The 24,767-nt window shown below is 40.0% G+C and overlaps 1 protein-coding gene across 7 annotated transcripts in view; it reads right to left on the reverse strand.

The window, feature by feature from the left end:
* OTUD7A (OTU deubiquitinase 7A) overlaps window positions 1-24,767 on the reverse strand; it is a 129,246-nt gene that overhangs the window by 51,166 nt on the left and 53,313 nt on the right. For 6 of the 7 annotated variants that reach the window (XM_027740848.2, XM_039383761.1, XM_027740851.2 and 3 more), the window contains 3 exons: window positions 17,174-17,306; window positions 6,431-6,587; window positions 5,064-5,218 (listed from right to left, as the gene is read on the reverse strand). In XM_027740848.2, the coding sequence (XP_027596649.1) occupies window positions 5,064-5,148 (85 nt within the window). In that variant the 5' untranslated portion in view covers window positions 5,149-5,218; window positions 6,431-6,587; window positions 17,174-17,306. The remainder of the gene's footprint in view (window positions 1-5,063; window positions 5,219-6,430; window positions 6,588-17,173; window positions 17,307-24,767) is intronic. The other variant, XM_027740850.2, reaches the window with a different exon arrangement.

Here is a 24,767-nt window from a genome sequence, read left to right on the forward strand (position 1 = left end):
GAGGTTAATCTAATGAAAACACAAAATGCTTCTGCATTTAATGGAAAGACTCTTCTACAATAATACAGAATGTGTCCTTCTATGCCCCAAATTATGTCCTTTCTAAAAATTATCTGACTGACTTTCAATCATCTAGTTTCCTATAGCTAGTAAGTTCCTTATGAAAGACAGGATAATAATACCAACAATCATTAAGTTTTAAAAACAGGGGGTTATATAGTTTTGAAGAATACATAGGGAGAAAGGATTGGTAATAATCTTGTCCTGGTGCATAAGATTCAATGTGAGATTTAAATGCAATTTTTAAAAGCGTTTTTAAACTTAGGAAAAGATACAGAGGTTCACACCATGCTCTTGGAGCACAAGATCAAGTTCAAAATGAAGCCTTTTTCTCAAGGAATTATATGAAAGGCTGTTAGAGTAAGATTTACAGTGATGGGAACGCTCTTGTTTTCAGGCAAGTTGATTGAATAAATCTGTTGTGGGTTTTTTTGGAAGAGAGACAAACTTCTAGTCTTCTTTCCTCCTAAATAAGAGTGCACAGAGACAGGATCTCAGGTCTGCAGGTCTGTAGCAGATGCTTTTGGTACAAAGTGATCTGCTTTAAGCACACCTGATTCCTGAACCATCACACTGTGTAATGTCACATCCAGTTTCCCAACGAGCCAAATGCTGCTGAGAGCCAAAGCCACTGTCCCAGTCACTCTCCACTCTGATTTGCTGACATATGTGGTGCTCATATATTCTCCCCAACCCATGATTTTATTATCTGGTACAGTCAGCAAAAAGCTTTTGGTGTCCTTTTATTTGCATAGGGACATACTCATCCTTCTTTGGTTGATTTGTAATTATTGAGATAAAAACATCAGGATTTATGATGTCTTGGAAATGCCATGAATTTGACGACACTCATCTGTTAATGTGCAGGCTCTCAAAAGGTAATTCCTGCTGGGTGTCTAAAGTCTCTACAGGATGAGAGATAAAGATGTAAATAGCTCTTGACCAAGTGCCCTCCCTGGAGTCCTAAACAAGAAGGATGAGCTTTGCAAAGTCTTCCAATCACAACCAAGCTGAAAGAATTGTCCTTCCCATTTTAATAATTCAGCTGTAATAGTAGCTAAAAATTGTGGCAGGGCTGGTAGAAAGCTGTTCTTTCAACTGAAGAGAAGGATGGAAATAGTCAGGGTGGTCCAGGACATCATCCAGATGAAGAAAGCAAGGAGTGCTGAGCAGAGGAAGAAAAAGTCCTTCAGTACAAAATGCAAACAGAGGTACCAAGAGGAACAAGCAACCAAAACCAAGCCTGAAGCGTCCTAAGCACGAGACACTGGCATTAACTAACAGAGCAGTCCGAGTACTGCAGCTCCTGCTGGAGGGCAGATGGGGATGTGCAGACTGATCATCTGAAGGACTCAGCCCAGACACAGCTGGTTCAGCTCAGGCTCAGGCACACTGTGGGCACACACAGATTCCCACTGGGACAGGCAGGGGCACATGGGAGCCTCCTGAGCAGGGATATCTTCTGTTTGAGTGAGCTGGACATGGTCCCCCAGTCTCAGCTGCCTTGGGTCCCACCCTACACATGGCCATGCACTGACTGGGATGCTCAAAAACAAGCAAGGGGAGAAAGAGGAGAGAAGAGTCTTCACCTTTAAACCTATAAAGTCACTCTAAGCTCTCATTACACTGAGTTACTGAGCATCCATAGCACAGAAAGGGGAATAAACTTTGATTACTCCTATGGGTTTATATCTTTAATAGATGCATATGAGTAACAAGGTAAAGGACTTTGTGCTATCAAAACCTCTGCTTGCAAACATCACCTGTCCTTTACAAGATGCCACTTACAGAACTCCACATGACTATAAATTAACATTCTTTGTTATGCCTATATTATTATTTAGCACAAATGTATTTACAAAATACATTTGGTCATAAACATCACCACTGGTATAGTTACGGAAAGGTTTAAGTTTTGAAAATATTTAGATACCATTTAATAATAAAAATCACTGAATCAATCATATCACATAGTTCTATGATTTCTCATATTGTAATCTCAACTTTCAACTGTTTTGTCTAACAGCAGAAATGGGCTGTTTATAAAACTACCAAATTATCAAAATAAACCAGAAGGAAGGTTCTTTGCAAAACTCAAGAAAAGTCAAGAAAACCCCAAAATTAAGAGAGATGACTTACTAAAGTGTAGGTCTATGTATTGTTAAATGCTAAGCCCGTGCTGCCTCCACAGAGCTTTCTACTTTGTCCAAGCCTGTATATGTCATTCCCACAGCTGTGTCTCACACAGCAAATAGGAACTAACTACAAATGGCCTTTAAATCTCAATGAGTAGTATTTGAAAAGTAGGAATGAAACACAATTTGTGCATTGGACAAATGCGAACTAAGCCATTTCTAATGCAATTTTATCCACCAATGAATTGCTGATTAGACAGATACAAGGCTTTCCTGAGCACAGACATAGCAATTTCATGAAAATAAAATTAATTTCTTAGGCAGAACTATGAAAAACAAATTAATTTTTAATTTTGGTGCAGCTTCAAAAGTCTGCATTCACATCCATTTACAGAAGTGCATGATAAAAGTTCTCATATCATTGAATAAATGCCTTTCAGATTTTAGGTCTGTGAAATCCGAGTTCCATAAGAGTTAAACAATTGTAGAGAATTCTAAAATTACTAACTTTGAAATGTCAAACCAAGCATAGACTTAACTACAAACTCCCTGTGCAGTACTAAAGCAAACTTGGCCAAAAATATAAACAACAGCATATGCAATGTGATGGCAAAAAGGCAATCTCTGTACTGAAAAAAAAAAAACAAAATAGCTAACACATACATACATTCTTTATACATTCTGTATACATTGCTTTGAATGACAGAGAAAATATAGAGACTGAAAGCGAGACTTGCAGCTCAACATGTTCAGTTTATCAAAATTAGATACAAAAGCAATTGATTCATATTATTACTTATTTTAAGATACAAATAGCTGGCAAAAATAACCAGACACAAATAAATTAGAATCAACACGTGTGTGTATATACGTATTTTCTTAAATGTCTTTGTCTCTCCATTTCAAATCTGGAATGGACGCTTACTGAAAGATATGTGTCAAGCAAACCAGAGAATTGTCTTAGTGAGACTGTGAGACAAGAAGCTGTGCTCAATAAAAAGCTCAGTGGAAGAAAACTGCAGGGATTTTACCAGCAGGATAGGCAGAGTATAGAAACATCAGCTGAGCCCACATTCAGGACAGCTCCTGGCAATGCAGAAAATCTGTATGCAATGTATAGATTTTTCAGCTATTTGTACAACAGTGTGTATTTAATTCACCCATTTGTTGCCAGGATGAAGAACACATATATTGTGCACAATAATGTCCTGCTACATCCACAGCACAAAGCAAAATGATTAGTATGTTAAGATAATTGGATAAGGAAGCAGAAACTGGTATCCTTGATTAGCTACAGGATCGTGAAATTGAAGAAATTTCCCCAAAAAGAGGAATAAAAGAAACAGTATTAGCAATGGCTCTGAAAGAGAGATGTCACTCCACAGAAGCATGATGCGAACATTCAGTTTGAGCAAGTTACAAAAACAGAAATTGGGAGCAGGTGAGAAAGAGTGAAGGGCTGTGGCACCACAGGAGAACTGCCCAAAACTTGTGATTACATAGAAATGAGGGTCTACACTAGCAGGGCTTTTTTGGCTCAGATTTCACTATGACAGTCACTTTTGGGGCTACAAACAACCAAACCTCTAAAGTTCTGAAAAATATTTGTGCACACCTGTTTTCCAACTTTGATTGAAACTACAGGCCTCATCATTGCAAGCCCAGGTACAAACATTCCCTGCAGCCTTGTGCACCATGGGGTGGGGGGTTGCTCTTCTCAAGATTACTTTGAGAAATTCCTGTGTAGGAGGAAATCATTTGGGCTAGATGCATATGTCTATTAGCCTGTCAGAATAATAAATTGCTTATTGCTTATCTCTTTGTAAGTATGATGTCAATTTATAAATCTACAGAAATGAGAAGTTCAACATAGAAAAATTCTATATTTAATTGGAAGCATTACCCTTTATAACAAGGAAAATAAGTAACTCTTCTGAACCACCTCTGATATGTAGGAACTCATTTTCCAATTTTAGCAATGCTCTGTCAGCACAATAAGTGACAATCTGTCCTGACGCTGCCGAGAAAACCTTCTCATATTCTTTTTCAAGACCGTCAGACCCAGACAGACTCTGGGCTAGAATGACAGGCTGATCGAATCAGTCAGACAAAACAGAGGGCTCCTAAATATAGCAAGCCTATGCTGATATTCCTAGCAAGGTATTCCAAGTTTTAGTACATATAACAGGTGACTGGGAAATTCTGCAGCACTGTGTGTGCCTCCGTGTTAATAATGTACCACACCTTGTTACTGAGACATGAACAAAGCCAACTAGTACAAAATACCTTCAAATATCAACGATGTCTTTCCACTTTTAAGCCTATAAACCTAAACCATCTACAAATACATAAATAAATAAATAAATAAATAAATAAATAAATAAATAAATAGACAGAGTTATTTTTCTGATATGGCTTCTGAGATATTTTTCAACATAGTCATTTGACTCCCATAGTGTGAAGTTCACATAGGCAGATTAATCACTGGGCCCCAAAAATATCTCTGGTGTCTCTATCACTTTACAATAAGTTCCTTCAGACTAAACTTTCCTGCTTTGCACATTGAGCTAAGAAACTCTTACAACTACTTTCAGGCAGCTGAATATGACAGAATTGGCCTCCCTTCCCTCCCTTGCACATAAACATTTAGGGAATGACTCTTAAAACACAGCAATCTAACATTAAGAAGTTTTTAAGGCTTTTGTGTGAAACCCCTGCCTTAGTATAATCTATGGCCAGCTTATCATGAGAGTTGACTTAGCAAGAATACTAAGAAATACCTGTTTCCATGGACCAGAGTTCTCTTTTTATGACTGGTTCTTGCCTTAAGCAGTGAACATAGGAAAGGGCTGTGTCCCAAAACCTTACCTTCCAGTAAGTCTCTTGCCAGACCTGGTTCTGCCCCTGTGGACCGAACAAAGTCTGAAAGGACTGCATCCATATCAAGAGTCATGTGCTCATCCAGAGGTGCTGCCAGACATGCAGCAGCAGCAGGACTCGCTGGTGGGCTACAAGGAGTCCATCTGCCAAGGAGAGACAGGGGTTAGAATGTACTCCAACGTGATGTAACCCACGTTGTTCCTCTCTTCCCCAAACAAGACTATTAAAAATGCTAAAACATTCATGTTACAGCATATTAAAATAAACAGCATTTGTCATCCCTCTCTGCCTTAGCCCAGAAGCTGTCCATCACTCATACTGAAAGGTTTTCTCTATCTTAACATTTCATATTTTTATTGATTTTTCTTATGTGCAGCTTGTAAATAATCCTGCAACTTGAAGACTCCAGCCAACCACAGGTTCTGTTCATTAAAGGCACAATCACCACACCATTGTCACTCCTCATAAACTGGGGTTTAGCAAGTATTTAAATGCCTGGCTAGCCTAGAGCCCTTCTGCGTTCCTAATACTAACACAGACACAACAGAGTTTAGGATTTGTGCTTTTATTTGCCTTGTCAATACTTCTGTCATTTATATATTCTCCACTGTCCTGGGTCTGGCTGGGATGGAGTTAATTTTCTTCGTTCCTTCTCTGGAGTTGTGGCTGCAGCAGCACTGATAACAAACACATCAGTGTTGTATCTCTGGGGCAGTGCTCACACAGCCACAGCCCTTGGCAGTGTCCTGCTCTGCCCCTACAGTGGCTGGGCTGGGGGTGGGCAAGAGGCTGGGAGGGGACACAGCTGATACTACACTAATTTACAGGGTTTATTTGTTTTATTATTTTATTCTCTTTCAGTGCTGTAGCTGCTGAGCAGTTGTGACTGTGTTTATGAGCAGTCTGGGGGGGGACACCCTTACCAGGGAACTCTCCTGGGGGCACCATCACCCAGGGACCTGTTAGGAAGCAGATCATGTGAATATGACACAATGTCTGGCATGGGAATTTTTCTTGCCAAATCCATTCATAACAAAAATACATCTGCTCTACTGCACTTTGTACCTACTTTTTTATTCCTGAAAACAGGAAACCCTTACCTCTAGGCAGTGTTCTCTACAAATATCAAATAAAAATTAAAACAGGCGTTACAAGAGTAGTTGATGCCAGTCAACCTATTAAGACTGCTGGAATTTAAAACACAGTTATCCTAAAGGTATTTCTATATTTCTACCCTGCCTGTACCACTGCAGAAATAGTGCAAAGCAAACAGGATGAAGTTAAACAATACACAACATAAGAAAAAGTGCAGGTTTTACTTTCATATTTGTTATTCATCATTGGTCAAAGTTTACCTTTGAACATGAATTGGATTTTTCCTGTTAATTTCTCCTCATAGGCTCAGTTGCAACTTTATCCTGTGCCAAGGGTAAGGACTGACACGGAGATTTCCTACTGGCAGCAGATGATGTTGGTTGGCTCTTGATTGCACCACAGCTACAGAGAAATACACTGTGAAAGAAATTGGAAACCAGTTGATTTCCCTGTCCCCCAAATGAATCACAGTCCTTTCCTACTTCATATGCAATTACCTGGTTATATTAACCTTAAAAATGGAACACCTTTGCTTTCTTAGAAATTGCCTTTTTCTGCAAGTACTTATGCCTGCTAGAATGCAAACCTTCTGCCCCGGGAGGATGAGGCCCTTCTCAGCCTCATCCACGAGGACTGGCTGCTAAACCCAACTTACTCCAACTAACTAAAAGTTTGTGGGCTATAAAATCACAGAATTGTTAATGTTGGAAGGGACCTTTAAGATCACAGAATCAATTAGGTTGGAAAAGACCTCCAAGATCGAGTCCAACCTTTGACCAACTACCACCTTGTCACCTACACCACAGCACTGCCATGTCCAGTCGTTTCCTGAAGTTCTCACCTCCAGGGTGGTGAAACATTTATGCTTTTATACTATTTATACAACTGTATCATTATGTTTGGGTCACATTAGGATAGCAGGGGAGGTGATCTTTTCCTCTCTATTCAGCCCTGGTGAGACTCATCTGAAGTATTATGTCCATTTCTGGACCCTCAAAAGAAAGACGTGGACATACTGGAGTGAGTTCAGCGAAGGGCCACAAACTGCACCGGATCACCAGGGCCCAAGGGAAACACTCCTAAACTGTAGCATAATCAAGATGTAGTAACAGAAGGAAAGCTGGAAATATAGAGGAGACTAGTTAAAAAGAATTGCAGACAATCTGGGAAGAGAACAACTTTAAGGGATTATGGTCAAACTCAGCATCTAAGCTTTGTAGCAACTGAATCTGTTCCAACACAAATCCAGGGCAAAAATGCCACTTTTATTTTTAAGAAATACTCATACATATATGCACTGTACTAAACAGATGACGAGAAACTGAATACAACTAATTAGTGACTAGGAGAAAGAATGAAGTGAATCTTAGCCAGCAGGACAGAAACATAAGGAACATGCTAAAGGAACCTGCCCCAGATGATACAAAGCACTGGTGGCTTTGAGATCACAATCAGAAGTGACTCAGCAGTATAATGACTGCTAATTTAAAATGCACCAGCTGGGCACCCAAGTACAGTCACTGTGTGTGGGGGTAAACTGCTCATGAGTTTGGAAAGCTGAAGTGAATATCAGCCTGAAGGAGCCAATTCATGAGTTGTCTCAGTATCAGCATTACTTCAGTATTTTCAACAGTAAGAAAAAGACATCCTTTTAAGAGCAGAAGACAAGACCAATCTCTGCATTTATGACATCACCATTACCTCAGAATTACCTCATAGAACCTACACTCTGGAAGGAAGGAGCAGAGTTGGCAGGATCTTCCCTGTATGCATGTGAACTAACAGTTTTTTTCCCCCAAGGAAGTTGTTTGCTCAGCTCTCTAGAATTTAGATTTAAAAAAAAAACCAAACCAAAACAAAAAAAAACCCAAACCACCAAGAACACAAGCTAACAACAAAAGTCTTTAAAAAATATTATCTTTGCCAGAAAACTCCCATTAGCTGTGAAACCACACCCAGATAGAATAGTAAAAACTACTAAGCAAAAAGAGAAAATAAACTGTAAAGGAGGCAGTGAGTCAGGAGGCAGATGGTTCTCAGACTCACTGTTCTCCCCAGATGAACAGTCTCTCCTCACCTAAAGAACCACCAGCACCACCTTTGCTCTCCATGGCTTGTCAGAGCATTAACACAACTCACACTTTCCATACCCACACTTGTGGATGGTTGTGTTTGATCCCTTCCTTACACCCCCCTCAACAAGCATCACTCCTGTGGGTCACACTGTGCACACACAGATCCCTGCAGCTCTCACTGCACATGTGTCACACGTGACACACACATGTCACTTCAAGCTGAGTGGAAACTGAAACATCTTGAATGTCACAACACACGAAGACCTTGGTTTTCACTTACTTTTCTAGCCAAATTTCTTCCCTAAATAATTTCTTATTTATACAGTGCAAATACAAGAGGCAGTGAAAGGGGATAATTTGTTGCATATTATTAAAAAAAAAATCTTTTGAAAGTATTTAAAGAGGAGCTACTGATTACTTTGAAATGTTAAGATGGGTTAACAAGCCTTGAAATCAATTTAATACAATCTCGCTTATATTTGATCTTTTCTTCTCCTTTAAGTACCTCTCTCAAAACTGAGCCATGCTTGGAAGCAAACAGTCTTCAACTGAATCTAAATTTGACTTCTTCAAAATCAAATAGCTTCACCCAGTTAAACAATATGAAGATTTTTTTTTCTAAAGAAGCACAGAGATGTACAGGGTATCTATAACTAGTAACTCATAATCAAAGAAGCAAAAGCAAGGATGTTGAAACAAATCCCACCCTGCGCATCCAGAATACAAGCAGTCGATAAAACCCAGGTGAGGAACAGAAAGAAAACAGCACATGAACAGTGCACAGATCCTCAGGAAGACAGAATGACTAAACTGCATCCAAGATCTTCCACAGTTTTCAAGGGAAGGATGAAATAAGCACCATCAGGGAGATGCCCACTCTCGGTGCTTGAGGAAGCTGATGGAGAGACACCCATGGATTGCATTAAACCAGTTCCCCCCAGTTTGTTCTCATGTCCCTGCCCTGTGACCAGGCCAGTGCCCACTGACAGCCCTGATCTCTCAGCTGCCCTGGCCACAGACAAAGGCACTCCTGGGGGGGGGATGTTCAGCAGCTTGAGCTTTTGGCTGGGAAGGCAGAAAGGCCCCATTTGTGCACAATTCCAGACTTTGGGAGTAATTCTGTCTGACAGGTCACATTTGATGGGCAATGCCATAATTCTACAACCTGGACAATATTATGAAATTGAACCAATGCATTAAGTAAGACCATTTCTTCTTAGGGAAACGTTTAAATGTTTAGAGCTCAGGCTGTGCAATTTCTCATTCTTTTCTGCAGGCAAAAAGGTATTTACCTACAGTCCCACAGACACATTCTTTAGTAAGTCAAAGAGTTTTTATTTGGTTATTACATTCCTCTGCTCCACCCTTTATTAGGTTTCATGTCCAGGCTTTGCGAACGAAGATTTGGGAAGGGTTCTACCCACGTTTTTTACAAGCGCACTGGTGGCTGAAAAGGCCAATACGAGACAGGCACGTCCGGCTGCAAAAGGCGCAGCAGAAAGACTCCTTAGGTGGTAAATTCTGCAGGACACGATTCTTTCTGCGATGTCTTTTCTCCTCAAGGGTGATCCTGCGTGCGTTCTCAAAGGAAACAGCAGCGTTACAGATGGTGTGTCTCCAGGCCTCCCGATTGGAGGCCAGAGTAGACCAGTTATGGTGATCAATATGGCCAAGGCTGAGATGTTGTTTCAGGGAGTCCTTGTATCTTCTCTTCGGGGCTCTTCTCTTGCGGCAGCCGGTGGCAAGTTCACCATAAAGCAAGATCTTAGGGAGGGGGTGGTTGGTCCTTCATCCTGGAGATGTGCCCTGCCCAGCACAGCTGTGTTCTCAGCAACATGGCCTCAATGCTTGTGCCTGCTGCTTGTTCTAGAACAGATGTATTGGTCACATCATCTGACCAGTGGATGTTTAGGATTGTTCGGAGGCAGCGTTGATGGAAGCGTTCGAGGAGTCGCAGGTGGTGGCGGTAGATGACCCATGATTCAGAACCATATAAGAGAGTAGACAGAACTATGGCTCTGTAAACACTGATCTTGGTATTTTTCTTCAGGTGTTTATTTCACCAAACTCTTTTATGAAGCTTTCTGAATGCACTATATGCCTTTGCCAACCTGTTGTCTATCTCCCTGTCAATCTTACCATCCGAGGAGATGAGGCTACCCAGGTAATTAAACTGCTGGACTGATTTGAGCTCTGATTGGCCAATGGTGATATGGGGATGATGGAAGACTTCCTGAGGTGCAGGTTGATAGAGAACTTCCGTCTTCTTTAAGCTGACTTCCAGCCCAAAGAGCTCAGCAGCGTCTGCAAAGCAGGATGTTAAACGCTGCAGAGCTGCTTCTGTGTGGGCAGCAAGGGCGGCGTCATCAGCATAAAGCAGCTCCCGGACAAGATGATTTAAGGTCTTAGTCTGGGCCTTAGGTTGAATAGGCTTCCATCAGTACGGAATCAAATGTAGATACCATCCTGATCATTGAGGTCTGCCGTGGCCCTTTGGAGCATCCTGCTGAAAAAGACTGTGAATAGGGTTGGTGCGAGAACGCAGCCTTGTTTCACACCATTGGTTATCAGAAAGGGCTCAGAAAGTGCATTGCCATATCTGACTTGGCTGTGCTGATCCCCGTGGAGTGAGATGATCATTTTAAGGAACTTGGGGGGACAACCTAAACGTTCCAAAATCTGCCACAGACCTTTTCTGCTCACAGTATCGAAAATCTTGGTGAGGTCGACAAAGGTTCCATAGAGACCTTTGTTCTGTTCCCTACACTTCTCTTGCAGTTGTCTGAGAACAAATACCATGTCTGTGGTGCTCCTGTTGGCTCTGAAACCACACTGACTTTCAGGTAGAATTCCTTCTGCTATAGCGGGTATTAATCTGTTCAAGAGTATTCTTGCCAGGATTTTGCCAGCAATGGAGAGCAGAGTAATACCACGGTAATTTGAACAGTCTGATTTAATACTTTTCTTCTTATACAAAGTGATGATGACTGCATCATGAAGGTCTGATGGTAGTTCACCTAGTTCTCAACAGTGCACCACAAACTCGTGAAATTTAGCATGGAGTGCAAGGCCCCCATGTTTCCAGACTTCAGGTGGAATTCCATCAACCCCAGCTGCCTTGCCGATTTTCACCTGCTGTATGGCCTTGAGGGTTTCTCTTAAAGTGGGGGCAGTATCCAATTCGTATTTCACCAGTTGTTGTGTGATGGACTGAATTGCTGAGTCTTGGACTACACGGTTGGTACTGAAAAGAGTCTGAAAGTGTTCAGACCATCGATTCAGAATGGAGGTTTTATCTGTTAGAAGTGTTTGACCATCAGCGCTGAGTAGAGGGCTTTGTACCTGGTATGTGGGCCCGTATGCTGTTTTCAAGGCCTCATAGAATCCTTTGTGATCACCTGTATCTGCGCATAATTGAGTTTTTTCAGCTAGACTGATCCACCACTTGTTCTGGATGTCACGGAGTTTCTGTTGGAGCTTGCTGCACGCAAGACGAAAGGCTGCTTTTCTTGCGTGACAGGATGGCAGTGCAAGGTGTGCTTGTGGGTGGTTCTCTTCTTCCTCAGCAATTCCTGGATCTCTTGATTGTTTTCGTCAAACCAGTCCTTGTTCTTCTTGAGGGAGAACCCTAAGGATTCTTCGGAGGACTGCAGGATGCTGTTTTTAATATGGTGTCAAATTGCTTCAGGAGAGGAATCTGCAGAATCTGTGGAATGGTTTTCGAGCCTAGTTTGAAGGTTTGCCTGGAATCTGTCTCTAACTGTGGCTGATTGGAGATTGTTAACTTGGAGTCTTCTCCTTGGGATGCTGCCCCTTTTAGGTTTGAATTTGAGATTAAAGTTGAGTTTACAGCGCACCAGCCGATGGTCTGTTTGGCATTCTGCACTGGGCATCACGCAGGTATGATGGACATCGTGGACATCTCTCCGTCGCACCAGGACATAATCGATGAGGTGCCAATGCTTAGATCTGGGGTGCATCCAGGTTGTCTTCAGACTATCTTTCTGCTGAAAGATAGTGTTAGTGATGGTGAGCTGTTGCTCCGCACAGAATTCCAGCAGGAGTCGACCATTATCGTTGCAGTTTCCAACACCATGCTTGCCTAATATTCCTTTCCAGGCTTCAAAATTCTTACCTACTCTGGCGTTGAAATCACCAAGGATAATGATCTTGTCATCTGCGGGCACTTTTTGGGTAAGGCGGCGCAGGTCGGTGTAAAATTTATCTTTTTCAGCAGGGTCAGCTTGGAGAGTTGGGGCATATATACTAAAGAGAACAAGGTGTTGGTTGTTGTGTAGTGGAAGGCGTAGGGAGATAATGCGATCAGAGGGACCTGTCGGCAGATTTTTGAGTTTAGGAACGATAGAGTTTTTGATCATGAAGCCGACAGCTGAGAGATGTTTTTCGGTTCTGGGCTTACCTGACCAAAAGAGTGTGTAACCAGCACCATGTTCTCTGAGGCTGCCTCCTCGTGAAGGTGAACTTCACTGAGAGCAGCAATGTCAATGTTGAGACGAGCCAGGTAACACTTTGCCAAATGTTCATATATTTGATAAAAACTATTAAGTGAAAAACAATAAACAATCAAGTCCAATAGGGAAGATTGGTCTAGGAGGAGAACATCAGCTTTAAGGGAGGTGGTAGAAGCTGAGGGTAGAAGTGTTGTGCTGACAGTCCATAATGGTCATTTAAGAAAGTGGAGACGGGGTATTTTTTTGCTAACTGTAAAATTTGCTCACTGGTCTGAAATGTACTTTTTCCCTCAAATTCACAGGGAATGACCTAAATCAGTTCTTTCTCCTCTTAGACTGTGCTCAGAGAATGACAATCAAAGCTAAGGAGGATATTTTAAATCGAATAATGAGGTGGCAGAAGATAAGTCTACAGTAATATCAATGCCCCACCTAAATCCAAATATAAGAAAACAACCAACCAACGAAACCCCAGTGCACAGTCTGTCAGAGCTGGTGCTATTCTAGCTATCACATAGGAAGTTCTGTGTGAAGACTATCTGGGTTCCAGGTACTTCACAAGTGAAGATTCCTCACCTCTGTGTGAAGAAACTATCTGGGTTTTAGCTGTTGCTCCAGAAGGTGATGGGTCTGTGCCATAGTGCCCAGTCCCATGTGGCCATCCCAGATGATACAGGGCTTTCAATGCACATCAGTGGCACCTGAATCATCTATTTCTACCTATAATACTTATCAAGTGTGTATTTAGGTCACACCTGAAAATACTGAATATCTGAAATACATTTGGGGATTTTCCTTTAATTATTTAAAAGTTCACCCTAATTGGTCAGTTCTGCACCAACCCATAAATCCATAAAAACAACTGGACAGAAATTCTTATATCAAGTTTTCCCAGAAAGTTCTTCAGATCTCAAGACAGGCTTTTTCCTAGACGTGATGACTTTAGTTGGAAAGACACAGAGTATCTCAATAAACACATGCAAACAGAAGATTGCTTTGTTTCCTAACAAAAGTCTTTCTCAGGTGATTGAGTGACAAGTTACAAAACTGGTTACAAAGAGATTTTCCACATCTTTTGTTTACTCAGGACATCCTAACTCCCTCTGCAGTGATTTCACTGTTCCAAGATTCCAGGCTCTCAATCTCCCTGAAATCACTCTGGCACTGCCCTAAGTTGTATGGCACTGATACTGTCCACGAGCAGGATACTCCAGCCTTCCAGAAATTCAGATTTGTCTAGAAATCACTGGACACAAGGCAGCTTTTCCCCACGATGCGTAAACCTGCTTAAGCCAAACACTCTCAGAACAGATCTCAGAGATTCCACTGGACTTAATGATTGAAGTTAAGAGTAGATATTTAGGCTCAGACTCCTACAGCACAGAATTTTAAAGATGAATGAAAAGCAAGCATATCTCCTAAATATTTTACTTCTAGACTTTGTATTCATCCCATTCAAATTAGATTAGAGATTACTCCACCTGCTTCACACTTATTTTTTTAAAAACAGCTTTTTATCTTCAAATAACCTCTAGATTTAGCTGCCAAGAATATAGAGGTGAAAGCCAGTTTTTAACCTCAGAGGCAGAATATCTCCCATAGAACTAAATCTATATTATACACTTTGATCACACATGAAGTGAACCTAAATTTAGCAATCTGTTTTATATGGCTAAACCCATGCTGCTCACAGAACTTCAATGACAGAAACAAAACATTATTCAGGAAATATATCTGTACAAACTGTACTGTTTAAGCTGTTGGACACTTCACCAAAAAGGCTCCTTAAAGCCTCTGTACTAAACTAGGAAGACCAGCTCCTAAATCAAACACCATCTCGTATTTAAGCCATTCAAATCAGCTGCACTTGACTGAGTTCTACCACGGAAGGGCCAATCCCTCCAGTCAGAGGCACTGCACACTGCCTTGGAGAAGGGACACCACGATGGCAGGGGCTGCACCAGGTGACCCCCATGGTCCCCTCCAGCCTTACCCATGCTATGCTTCTGGGACATGTACTTACAGCTACCTGGCAATAATAATCACCCAGTTCTGCAAAACCTGTAAAAAATGCTCTAAAAAGTTGCCTGATGGGAAAGATCTTCCCAGCACATGAAGTTACAGTGATAGATTAAAAGGCATTAGTTGAAGGATCCAAAACAACAGTAATCACCTGAATAAAAGGTAAGTGCACTAGACCTGATGGGAAAGTGGGGGGTACATGTCCATTATAAAATGTGGACTCTCAAAACATGTCAGATTACAAAACAACTAAGATTACTGAAGTTTTGTCTACACAATGAACCTCAGAAAAACTAATCCAGTTAATTTCACTGAATTTGTCTCTGTCCATTAAATTCCTTTGCAAAAACTTTCATCTGTGAATAAAACGTGGCCTTAATTTGGTCTGGCTCATCTTGCCTTCAAAGTGAATGAAACTAAATTCACTGGAGGCCACTTTAATTATGAATGGGATAGTGCACACAGAGACTTGGTGGGATTTAAGCTGCCCTCTTCAAATTCCTACATTTAATTGACTTGCATCAAGTAATTTTCCTCAGTATCTTGTGTAGTCCTGAACGGATACATTGGACACACAAGTATATTGCAGAGAAAGAGAGAAGCTGTGCTGAAGAATTCTCAGCCCTGTGGGAACCATCAAAGAAGAAGAGAATTGTTCAAGTACTTTAAGTTCAGTTTTAGGATAAATACCATCAGAGTTCAGAGACCAACTGGGAAGTATTTTTAAAACACAGCTACATTTTAATTTTCAGAAATGCTATTTAAAATGTCTACTATTTGCTTATTTGAATTATTTGAGGATAGAACTATAGAAAAAGGACAGCACTAAATTATCTTTTGAGGTGATTTATTTAAAATTTAGAGATTATAACCTATGACTGGAGGCTAAGATTAAAGAAAGTAGAAAACTTGAAAAGATCACTCTGCATTTAAGAGCTATGGCACGCTCCCACTGAAGAAACAGCATGAAGACTGAAGAAAAGCTGGAGACACTCAATACCTTAAAATACCTCAGTCCTCATAAGATGTTGTGAAACACTTGCCATCACTGTTAACAACAGAGGTCCTTTACTTGCACTCTGTCACTGTATTTTCATGGAGCTTCAGAGGGTTTTCATAACACTATTTTTCTTCCTTGAGAATGGTAACATTCTCAGAGGAGAAAAAATGTCACAGATAAACAAGAAGTCCACAGAAACAGGGGTCCTGAACTCAAATAAACCAAGCAAGAGACAGAGCCTTTTCAGGTAAGGATCCTCTTGCATCCCTGCATCAGCATTTTTTCAGGATAAAACAATACCATTGCTGTAACATTTTTTCTTTCATACAAGAACACAGATACAGAGAATGGACAGTGTTTTCCTAATTCACAAGGCTCTCACAGCCTTTCTTTCTTTCCGTTCCAACAGAAGGCAGCTGTGCAAGGGATAAATGGAATGCCACTGATAAAGGTGGAATTTCCCTAAAACAAATATCTTAATTTTAAAACAAATTCTAGTATAAATTATTCTTTTATCTGTGAGAGTGATAAAGAAGTAGGCAGTATTATACTGCACTAGAATGATAACAATTAAGATTTCAAATGTTAATCTGAGGCATTTTATTAAACGCACTTTCATTAAGTAACACACATCTCCTTCCACTAGAATATATCTCTAAAGAAGCAATATGAACAAGCTAGATTTCTTCCTCATTCAGAATTTTTTCCTTATTTTGTCCCCTCATTTTCCTCATTTTAAGTTTTTCTTGATATGGCAAGAAGATATTGTATAGAAATATTGAACATACGTCCCCAAATGCCATCCTTCTCTCAAATGAAGGAGGTACGTTGCCTAAAACTCTAACCACTGTTTTCTCTTACAAAAGCAGCTATCATATACTCTGCATGCATAAAATTAACTTCAGTGCACAAAAAGCATGAAGTCTGAGTTACCATTCTTGGATACCTCTAATGTGGAGTTTCATTAATTTTTTCAAGTTAGCTTTGCATTAAAAAGGACACTCTTGGGCCTGTAGGCACCACAGCCAACACACTGAAACCCATCTTAACCCCCTGCAGTTTCCTTCATTTTTGAGTTATTTAGCCCCTACACTGCAATTTCTAAAATCAATTGTCATAGCAACAGGAGGCTAAGCCTTCCTTTCCAATGCAGATCATCCTCTCAATCCTGTTTTTGTGCCTCTGAGGTGCAGTTCTGTGCAGCCCCTTCTCCCGCGGACACACAGGTACCACACCCGGCTCAGGAGGCAGCTCAGCCCCAGCTCTGCTTCCCTGCACCACTTCCTCCTCTGCTTTCCTTTAAGAACAAACAGCTGCTGCTGAAAAGCCAGACTGCTAAGATTAGTTCTCCTGTTAAGGCTGCTGATTCTTGAGCTGTAAATAGATACACAGCTGATTAAAGCTACCTTTAAGCAAGTGTTTAATTTGACTTACAATAGACTTTAAATAAGAGTTCCTTGAGGCAGGTGTTGGATGGGCATTATGCTGCTGGTTTATGGTGAGGAAAATAATCCATTTTTGCCACAGTAGAAGGTATGAATAAGCAAAATTTTGTCCCCTGAGAAATCTGAAAAAAAAATAAAAGAGAAGTAGTATATTAATCATTGCACTTACTCATGCTATTTGAATAATAATAACTGCTAAAATCAATCTTACCTTTGACCTTAGAAGCCTAATGGATACTATTCTCCATGCAGATAAATTACCATATACAGTAATTTGCATAAAGAATATTACTTGGGCACAATCCAGATAATTTAAAAAAAAAGAATTATAAATGTACAGAAATCTCCTTACGGCTGTCCTATGTAAAAATGGCAATTCACACTTTCTATTTCCTCTAACAGTTCTCTTTCCTGAGATCATCAAATACACCTTTCTAACTTTTCTTCTCATAAGCTTCCACAATCTAAGGCAGTGAACCAGTGAAGAGTTATTCAGCAGAAGACTCAATCAGGATAGGCATATTCTTAGATGGAAAAAAAAAAAAAAAAGAGATGAGCACAAGAAAGGAAGGGCACTATTTCATGGGGTTTATTTTTAAAAGAAACAGCATTTCCCTTTGCATATAATCTACTCTTATCTCTTAAGTCCTGCTACTTGCAAATACATAATCCAATTACTATAAGCTTCACCTTATTATTTTAAAAGGCACTTACAATCAGTTTTACTGTTTCTGTTTTTTAATCCATTCAACGAACTCATCCGCTTGTAACTGGGCCCAGCCTTATCAAAATCAGGATTTAACAGATATCTGCCCAAACCTTTTCATCATGGAAAACATTCCTCCTGATACTGCTTTTAAAATAGGCAGAAATATAACACAGTCCCCAATTTGTGAGAATTAGGATATGACAACAGAATGTTACATATGTACTATTTGTCATTAGTTCCTAGAATACATACAGAAATAGCCAAATCTCAGTAGATAATGGTTCTTATGCAAAAACTGCCAGTCGTCTGTGTGATAACTCAACTGCAACAGGAGTTAAGTACCTAAATTAACAAGTGTTAACTCACTCAGCTCTGTCAGCTCCTGACCATTTGTGAACTAATATATGTAATATCTAGTACTCAATAAGATTCCCAGCTTTTCTTTTTTCCCTTCACTGTGATGTATTTTCGTGCAAGAATCAAAAATCTGACCAAGAAATTATTCTTTATTGGCACTTACGAATGTCCCACATTACAGATATCCTCATACCAATGTAAATTATTTTAATAGTTCATAATAACATAAAGAGCATCATGTCACACATTGCAAAGGAAATGCAGTCAAACCACATGTGCCCATGACCTTATCTTTATCACCCTCACAGAACTTAAAAAAAAACAACTGTAAAACCCTCAACTTACAGAATTAACCTTTAATAGCTCTAACACTTTCAAAGATACTTGAACTGCATGGGGTAAAAATAACCATCAACCGTGAATAAGCCCAAACATTTCCACATATGCAACATTAGCAAACTGAACTATCTACACCCTGAAACCTCCATGAGCTCCAGGAAACAGCAACACACTCCCTTCTGCTGCTGTGCTTCTGCTAAGATGTAACTTACCTGCCCTGGAAATAATCAAGCAGTCAAAATGTATTCCCTTTTTCAGCTACATATTAACAAGCAACGATTGAACCATTTCTGTAATTTTGTTCAACACATCTGCTGCACAGAAAAATAAACCCTTTCCAACACTTGACCTATTTCTTCTGTTGAAAGAGGACTTAACCTATGTGCTTGCAGTACATCCTTTTTTATCACATCACAATATACCATTTAAACTACGATAACAATTATTCCACTTACTTTGCTGTTGTAACTAAGTTATCTAAAGTTTACCATGGACACTATGATTGTCAGGGCACAAGGAAATGCATGGAGTTCAGCCCTTTTTGGCAGTTCTCACAAACGCACTGGAGCTTCAGCAGTTTAAGATCAACCTCAAATACTGCTTACTCTGTCTGCTGTATTCCCTGTCCAGAGGGCCAATAAACTGAAGAACACTCCCTGTGTGACCCCAACTTGGCCTGGGACAAAATACACAGAGACATAAATGCACAGAACAAAATTAGCACGAGATATCCAAAGGCTCAGGGGGTAATCTCAGCTGCAATTCTTTCATCATTCTGGGGACAGATTTTTATCTTTTTACATTTGCATGGTCCCTGCAGTAACTTCTGTTTGAAGTTAGCAAAGAAAACAAGGAAACACAGACTAAAGACACTACAAATATATTTCAAAACAAAGAACTTGATCTTAAACAGTTGTTTTGAAGGTAAAAATCAGCTGAGGCCAGAGAGCAGAGATGTTCTTCATAAAGAATGAATATCCACAGCATCTTCCTAAGTTTTCCCTATTTTGTCTGACATTTCAAAGTAATCACCGACAAGGAGCTGAAGAACCTTTCTCAACTCGGTTTTTACAAGTACCTCAATTCTCTTCTGAGACTCTCATGCAATGCTTGTCCAGAACTCAAAAGGGGTTCCATTTTCCACTTCTACTTCTGACACAGGATTGAAATACTTGCTACAATTTTCTCAGCAGCTTAGGACCACTTGCACAGTGCTGAAAACCTTCTTTGCTAATAATCTGTTGAACTTGGGTCAGCATCTCCCCACAAAGTCTCAAGTGTGTGCTTGTTTCCATTATTTTTGTTCCATACATGCACACTGAAGTCCTTTTAAGTCCAGACATAAAGAATTATGTTCTGCATTGTCAACTCTGTGCTTAGTTTGTTAGGACTTGGCTTTTTCAGTGCAAGTGGTACATTCAGACCAAGACCCTACCTACAGTTACACTGCTCATTGGTTCTTTGCAGTTATTTCATTTAGCTCAAGCAAAATGAGGGAAAAGATATCTCCAATAATAGTGAAGCAGTAACATTCAAGAAGTAATAACAAGATCACCTGCAGGAAGGGGTTTTTAGGATGAAGATGGTCACTATCAGTATGTAGGTCCTCTTAAAGAGAAAGGACAGGTTTTGAAGAAATGATAATTCTATTTTAGCTATGGAAAGTGGCACTGCCACGTCCTGCAGACGTCTGTGTTGAAAACGGGGGGGGAAGGATGCAAAATTCAACACACAGCATCTGTCTACAGCTCATCTACAAGGGATCTATGACTGTCTAATGTTTCCTGTTCCTGCAGACACCTGTGACCCCACTTCAGTGATGTAACATTTTAACGACCAGTCCTTGTGGACAGTCTGAAGTGCTAATACAAACAGATCTTCTTTCTTTCTGAACCTTCATCCCCTGAAATCTCTTTATAACCCCTGCATGAGAAACATAAATGCTTTATCTATGTCCTAAGTTTCTATAGCCTTTCACAAGTTACAGATAAGGGAAAAGATTTCTTCTCTAGCTAGAAAAGTCTTACTTACTCTGACTAGTGGTTCTTCCATGTGAGAAATGGAACACATTTCTCCCCTCCTTGGCTTATGCTGGTTTGACTCAGAAAATGTGTGCAGTGGATTGAGCTGACAGGGATATGAAGGCAAAAGCTTAAAGGACATCAAAAGCGTTTGCATTATGAGCTCTGTATAAATAGTCTTACTGATACAAGTCTCCAAGCATCCTTTATCTCCTTGTACACAGAGATTAGGGAAAGGCTCAAATGCTTAATTGTGTGTCAAGTGCACAGTCAGCGCATTAAGAGTTCAGTACAGTCTTTTTAAATGGAGTCTTCAGCATATTCATGCCTTGCCATAAGACAATTCGGCTGCTATTTTAAACATAAGGCTTGACTGTCTGTTACTCTTCACTTTACATTGTTCCTCACATCAAGGCAAAACATGGTGATTTTTCCACATTCCCCTTAAAAATACTGATCCCACCAATTAGTTCATCCCACAGCTTTAGTGACAGACTGATGGGAAAGTTCTCTCTTTTACAAGTACCATAAAAATAATAGCAAAATTGAACTTCTGAAATTCCGATTATGTACAAAAAGTGAGACCTTGTAAGTCCTTAGAAGCATATAAGCTACCAGCTTGCATTATACATTTGTATAATGTGCTGGAATTCAACAGTAAGCACATCAGCTCAGTGTGTACTGTGCTAAACTAGCTACAGCAGGAAAGAACACACACACATTATGCAGCAAAATAGAACTGGTGATTTCCCCCCAGCCCCGTGACTCCCACTCTCAATTCTGCGAAACATGACATTCCACAGTTATTGCATTTAGTTTGGAAAACTACACTAACGGGAATAGAAGACTTAATTCCTCTTCCTCCTAAAAACTTTGGCTTAATGTCGCCTCTAAGGTTTTAAAACAACTAGAGATACAAAGGAGAAAATAAAGTTTTGAGACATGGAATCTGGAACGATTCACGTCACAACATATCGGAGATGCATAATGTAAGTATAGCAACTGCGTGTTTCACTCAGGCTGTGTAAGTAGCTGACAGTCTGTGAAGAATCCAGCAGGAAAACTGAAATCCATGCACCAGACACATGTAGAGAGAAAGCCCTCCTGCCATTTGCACAGTAGGGAACAACATATCCCAGATGCAGCAGGACAGGCATTAAACAGCTCAGTAGCTGTGCTGGTGAGTGAGCAGTCACAGCCTGTCGTGGAGCTGCTCAGAACCTGAATCCTGAACTTTTCCTCAGCTCTTCCTATAGGAAAGTCATGCAGTGAAGTTGATGCAGCATCTTTTACATTGAGAAGGAATTGAAATGTTTCTATAATCAATTATAATGGACACTAACCTGTTTTAAGAATTCTGAAGACACTAATTCCTATAGTTACTACAGCAGGATTAAAGCACAATTCTCATAAATCCTATTCAATTGTTGGAATCTTTGCTTATGTTAAAAATCTGAAAGTATCAGTGTTAGGGAAAAACACCATACTTTTTCAATTAGGGGTTATTTCCAAAACTTTCTGCCAGGGTAAAGGAGGACAGGAAGGTGTAAGCACATTATTTTTGATGCCAACTCACCATATCCTTTCTCATGGTGGAAAGGGAAAAATGTGGCAAGCTTTGTTCAGTGATCTAAGCAGAAAATTACCATCTCTGAATAAAGTCCTGAAGAAATTGCTGAGAGACAGCCTGCTGCAGTTGAAAAGGTCTCTTTTGAGACCCAGGGAAGGAAATAATAGATATCTGTACCTAGTGAAGAGCAGCGTCAAAGGAACACCCTGCAATGGGTTGAACAGCTCAGGTTTGGCCTACATTAAGGACTTGTATTGATACACAAAATGTTTTTGAAAGGGGGGGATGGATTTCTCCATGACCCATTGGCACATGCAGCTACACCTGGATAAGCACAGGTCTGCCTGATGGTATCAATTACTGTGTTTGGAGGACTGTTGGAACTGACAAATCAGCTCAGGGCTGGCTTGTGAACCAGTCGCTACAGGACTGACAGCCAACTTCTAGCAGAGGCAAAGCTTCAGACTGCCTGATTCTGGCCGGTTTCTTTCAGCTGAAGGTGCTGTTGAGGAACCAGTCTTGGCAGAGGAGGGAATGGAGTCCCCATGCCTGGCCATGTCACACAGGACATCTGGGTTTCTTTCCACACCACTGATTTAAATAGGAGCTGTTCTAAAATGGACTGAAATGTATCCCAGTGGTGTGAGGTACCAGCTGAGGGTGACACAGCCTTGGGCCAGTGCCCAGCAGGAGCACAGATCAATTTATATGCTGCTGGGAAATATCAGTACAGAAATACTGACAAGACATATGCTGAAGGTATTTTCCAAAACTTGTCAGAGACCTCTCACATTCCAATTAGAGATACCCTGAAGGGATGATAGGAAGAGGTGAAAACACTTTCCTTCAGTGACGTAAAGTAGCAAGCTTGGTCATTTGTGCTTTAGTCCTGGCTTATTAAAGATATATTTATTTTTAAATGACAACACAAAGAGTGCAGATCTTTTTAAAAATTAAAGCAAAAGTAGTACTCTGCTAGTATAATTCTCCATAGTTTTCTTGGAATCTGTTTCTTTTTTGTGTTCCAACTCCTTTTCCGACTTATACATATTAGCAAGCTATAAATTTCACTTCATTTTCAAGCAAAATGAGTGCGAAATTATCTAGTATTAAGAACTGCTCTTAATCAAAAAGAAAAAAAAAATAAATTAGATGCCCTAAGTAGCAAGAAAAATCCCTCTTTCTTTGTAGTCAAATCAATTTGGTAATATTCTGTAAGTTTTCTCTCAGCATAAATAAGCTGTAACTACCTCTAAAGTTGTGATTTTTTCCTGCAATTCAGGCGATATGAAGAATAATAATTAACTGGAAATACTCGGACTCAACAAGGAGAACTGAAAGCTGATGAATCAAGTAAAGTGTTACAAGGAAAATGCAGAAGAATTGTGCACACACAAAAAAGCATTAGCAACTAACAGACATTCCAAATTTGATGTTAAAATAGCGCATCCTGACTTTTGAGAACTTCTGAACATTCTGACATTAATGAACATTAATGGACATTCAGCACCTCTAAGAAGAAGACATTAGTTCTAATTACCACTGGCAACATCATCTATTATAACATTCTATGAAAAGCAGAACATGGAATTAAATATCAGTGTACAAACCAGGAAATTCAGGAAGCCAGAAAAAAAGAATATGGGAACTGCTATTGATTGTAAAATAAGCCTGGGGGTGGGGGAATAAAACCCTTCACCACACTGAGTACTAATGTCTACAGGCAACAGCTGAAGAAAATAACAACAGTGCCTGCATTTTTTAAACTTATGTACCAAATTCACATATGAAAACAGCACCTGTAAACAGAATGAAGAACAATCTCTTCTGAAACAAAGAGCTCATCATGGAGAGCCGGACAGGAAAAGAGGGGAAAATACAAATGAATTTGCAGTCTCCTTGAGCCTTAGTTGACAAATGTGATGACAACATCACTCTAAGGAATTAGAACATGTTTTGTAGAGCTTACTGCAAGCTTCAGCATATAAATATCTGTTAATTTAATCTACTGCAGAGAGAAATATTTATATCTTTTTAAACATCTCAAACAGATGGATGTTGGAAATACCTGTATTTTTCTCTGCTTTTTGTAACAAAAAGCCTGGGAAAGTAGATTACTTAAAAAAAAATTCCTTTAAGCTATCCAAAGAGACAATACCTTCCACACATCTAATTTTTTTGTCTTTATTTTAAAGACATTGATCAAACTCCTCTGCTTTGCTGCTGCTCAGAAGCTCAATGTATAGCAGAGCTGACTGGGAGTTGTCGATTTTTTTTAGAAACAATGTTTTAGCACTTTGGGCAACACACACTGTCAATTTATTAGAATTTTTTTGAAGATGTAAGGCAGAAAATTGCTCTGCCTGACCAGCAGGTCTGCTTATTAGCCAGAAATGCCAAGAACAAAGAAAGAACCCCGTTACTGTTGGTTCAGAATAAAAAGTTGTGGATGTGGAGCAGGAATGATTTCAACAAAGATCCCTAACTTCGGATAGGTTTTATAGGAAATACAAATGGCTGGGTGGAGGAGGGGGAAAGAGAAAATTATTATCTCATGCAAGGAGTTGGTCCCACAATAGATCAGTAT

The sequence above is a fragment of the Pipra filicauda genome, unplaced genomic scaffold (genome assembly GCF_003945595.2).
Source record: "Pipra filicauda isolate LSUMZ 115617 unplaced genomic scaffold, ASM394559v2 scaffold324_size1259732_pilon, whole genome shotgun sequence".
NCBI classification, from domain to species: Eukaryota; Metazoa; Chordata; class Aves; order Passeriformes; family Pipridae; genus Pipra; species Pipra filicauda.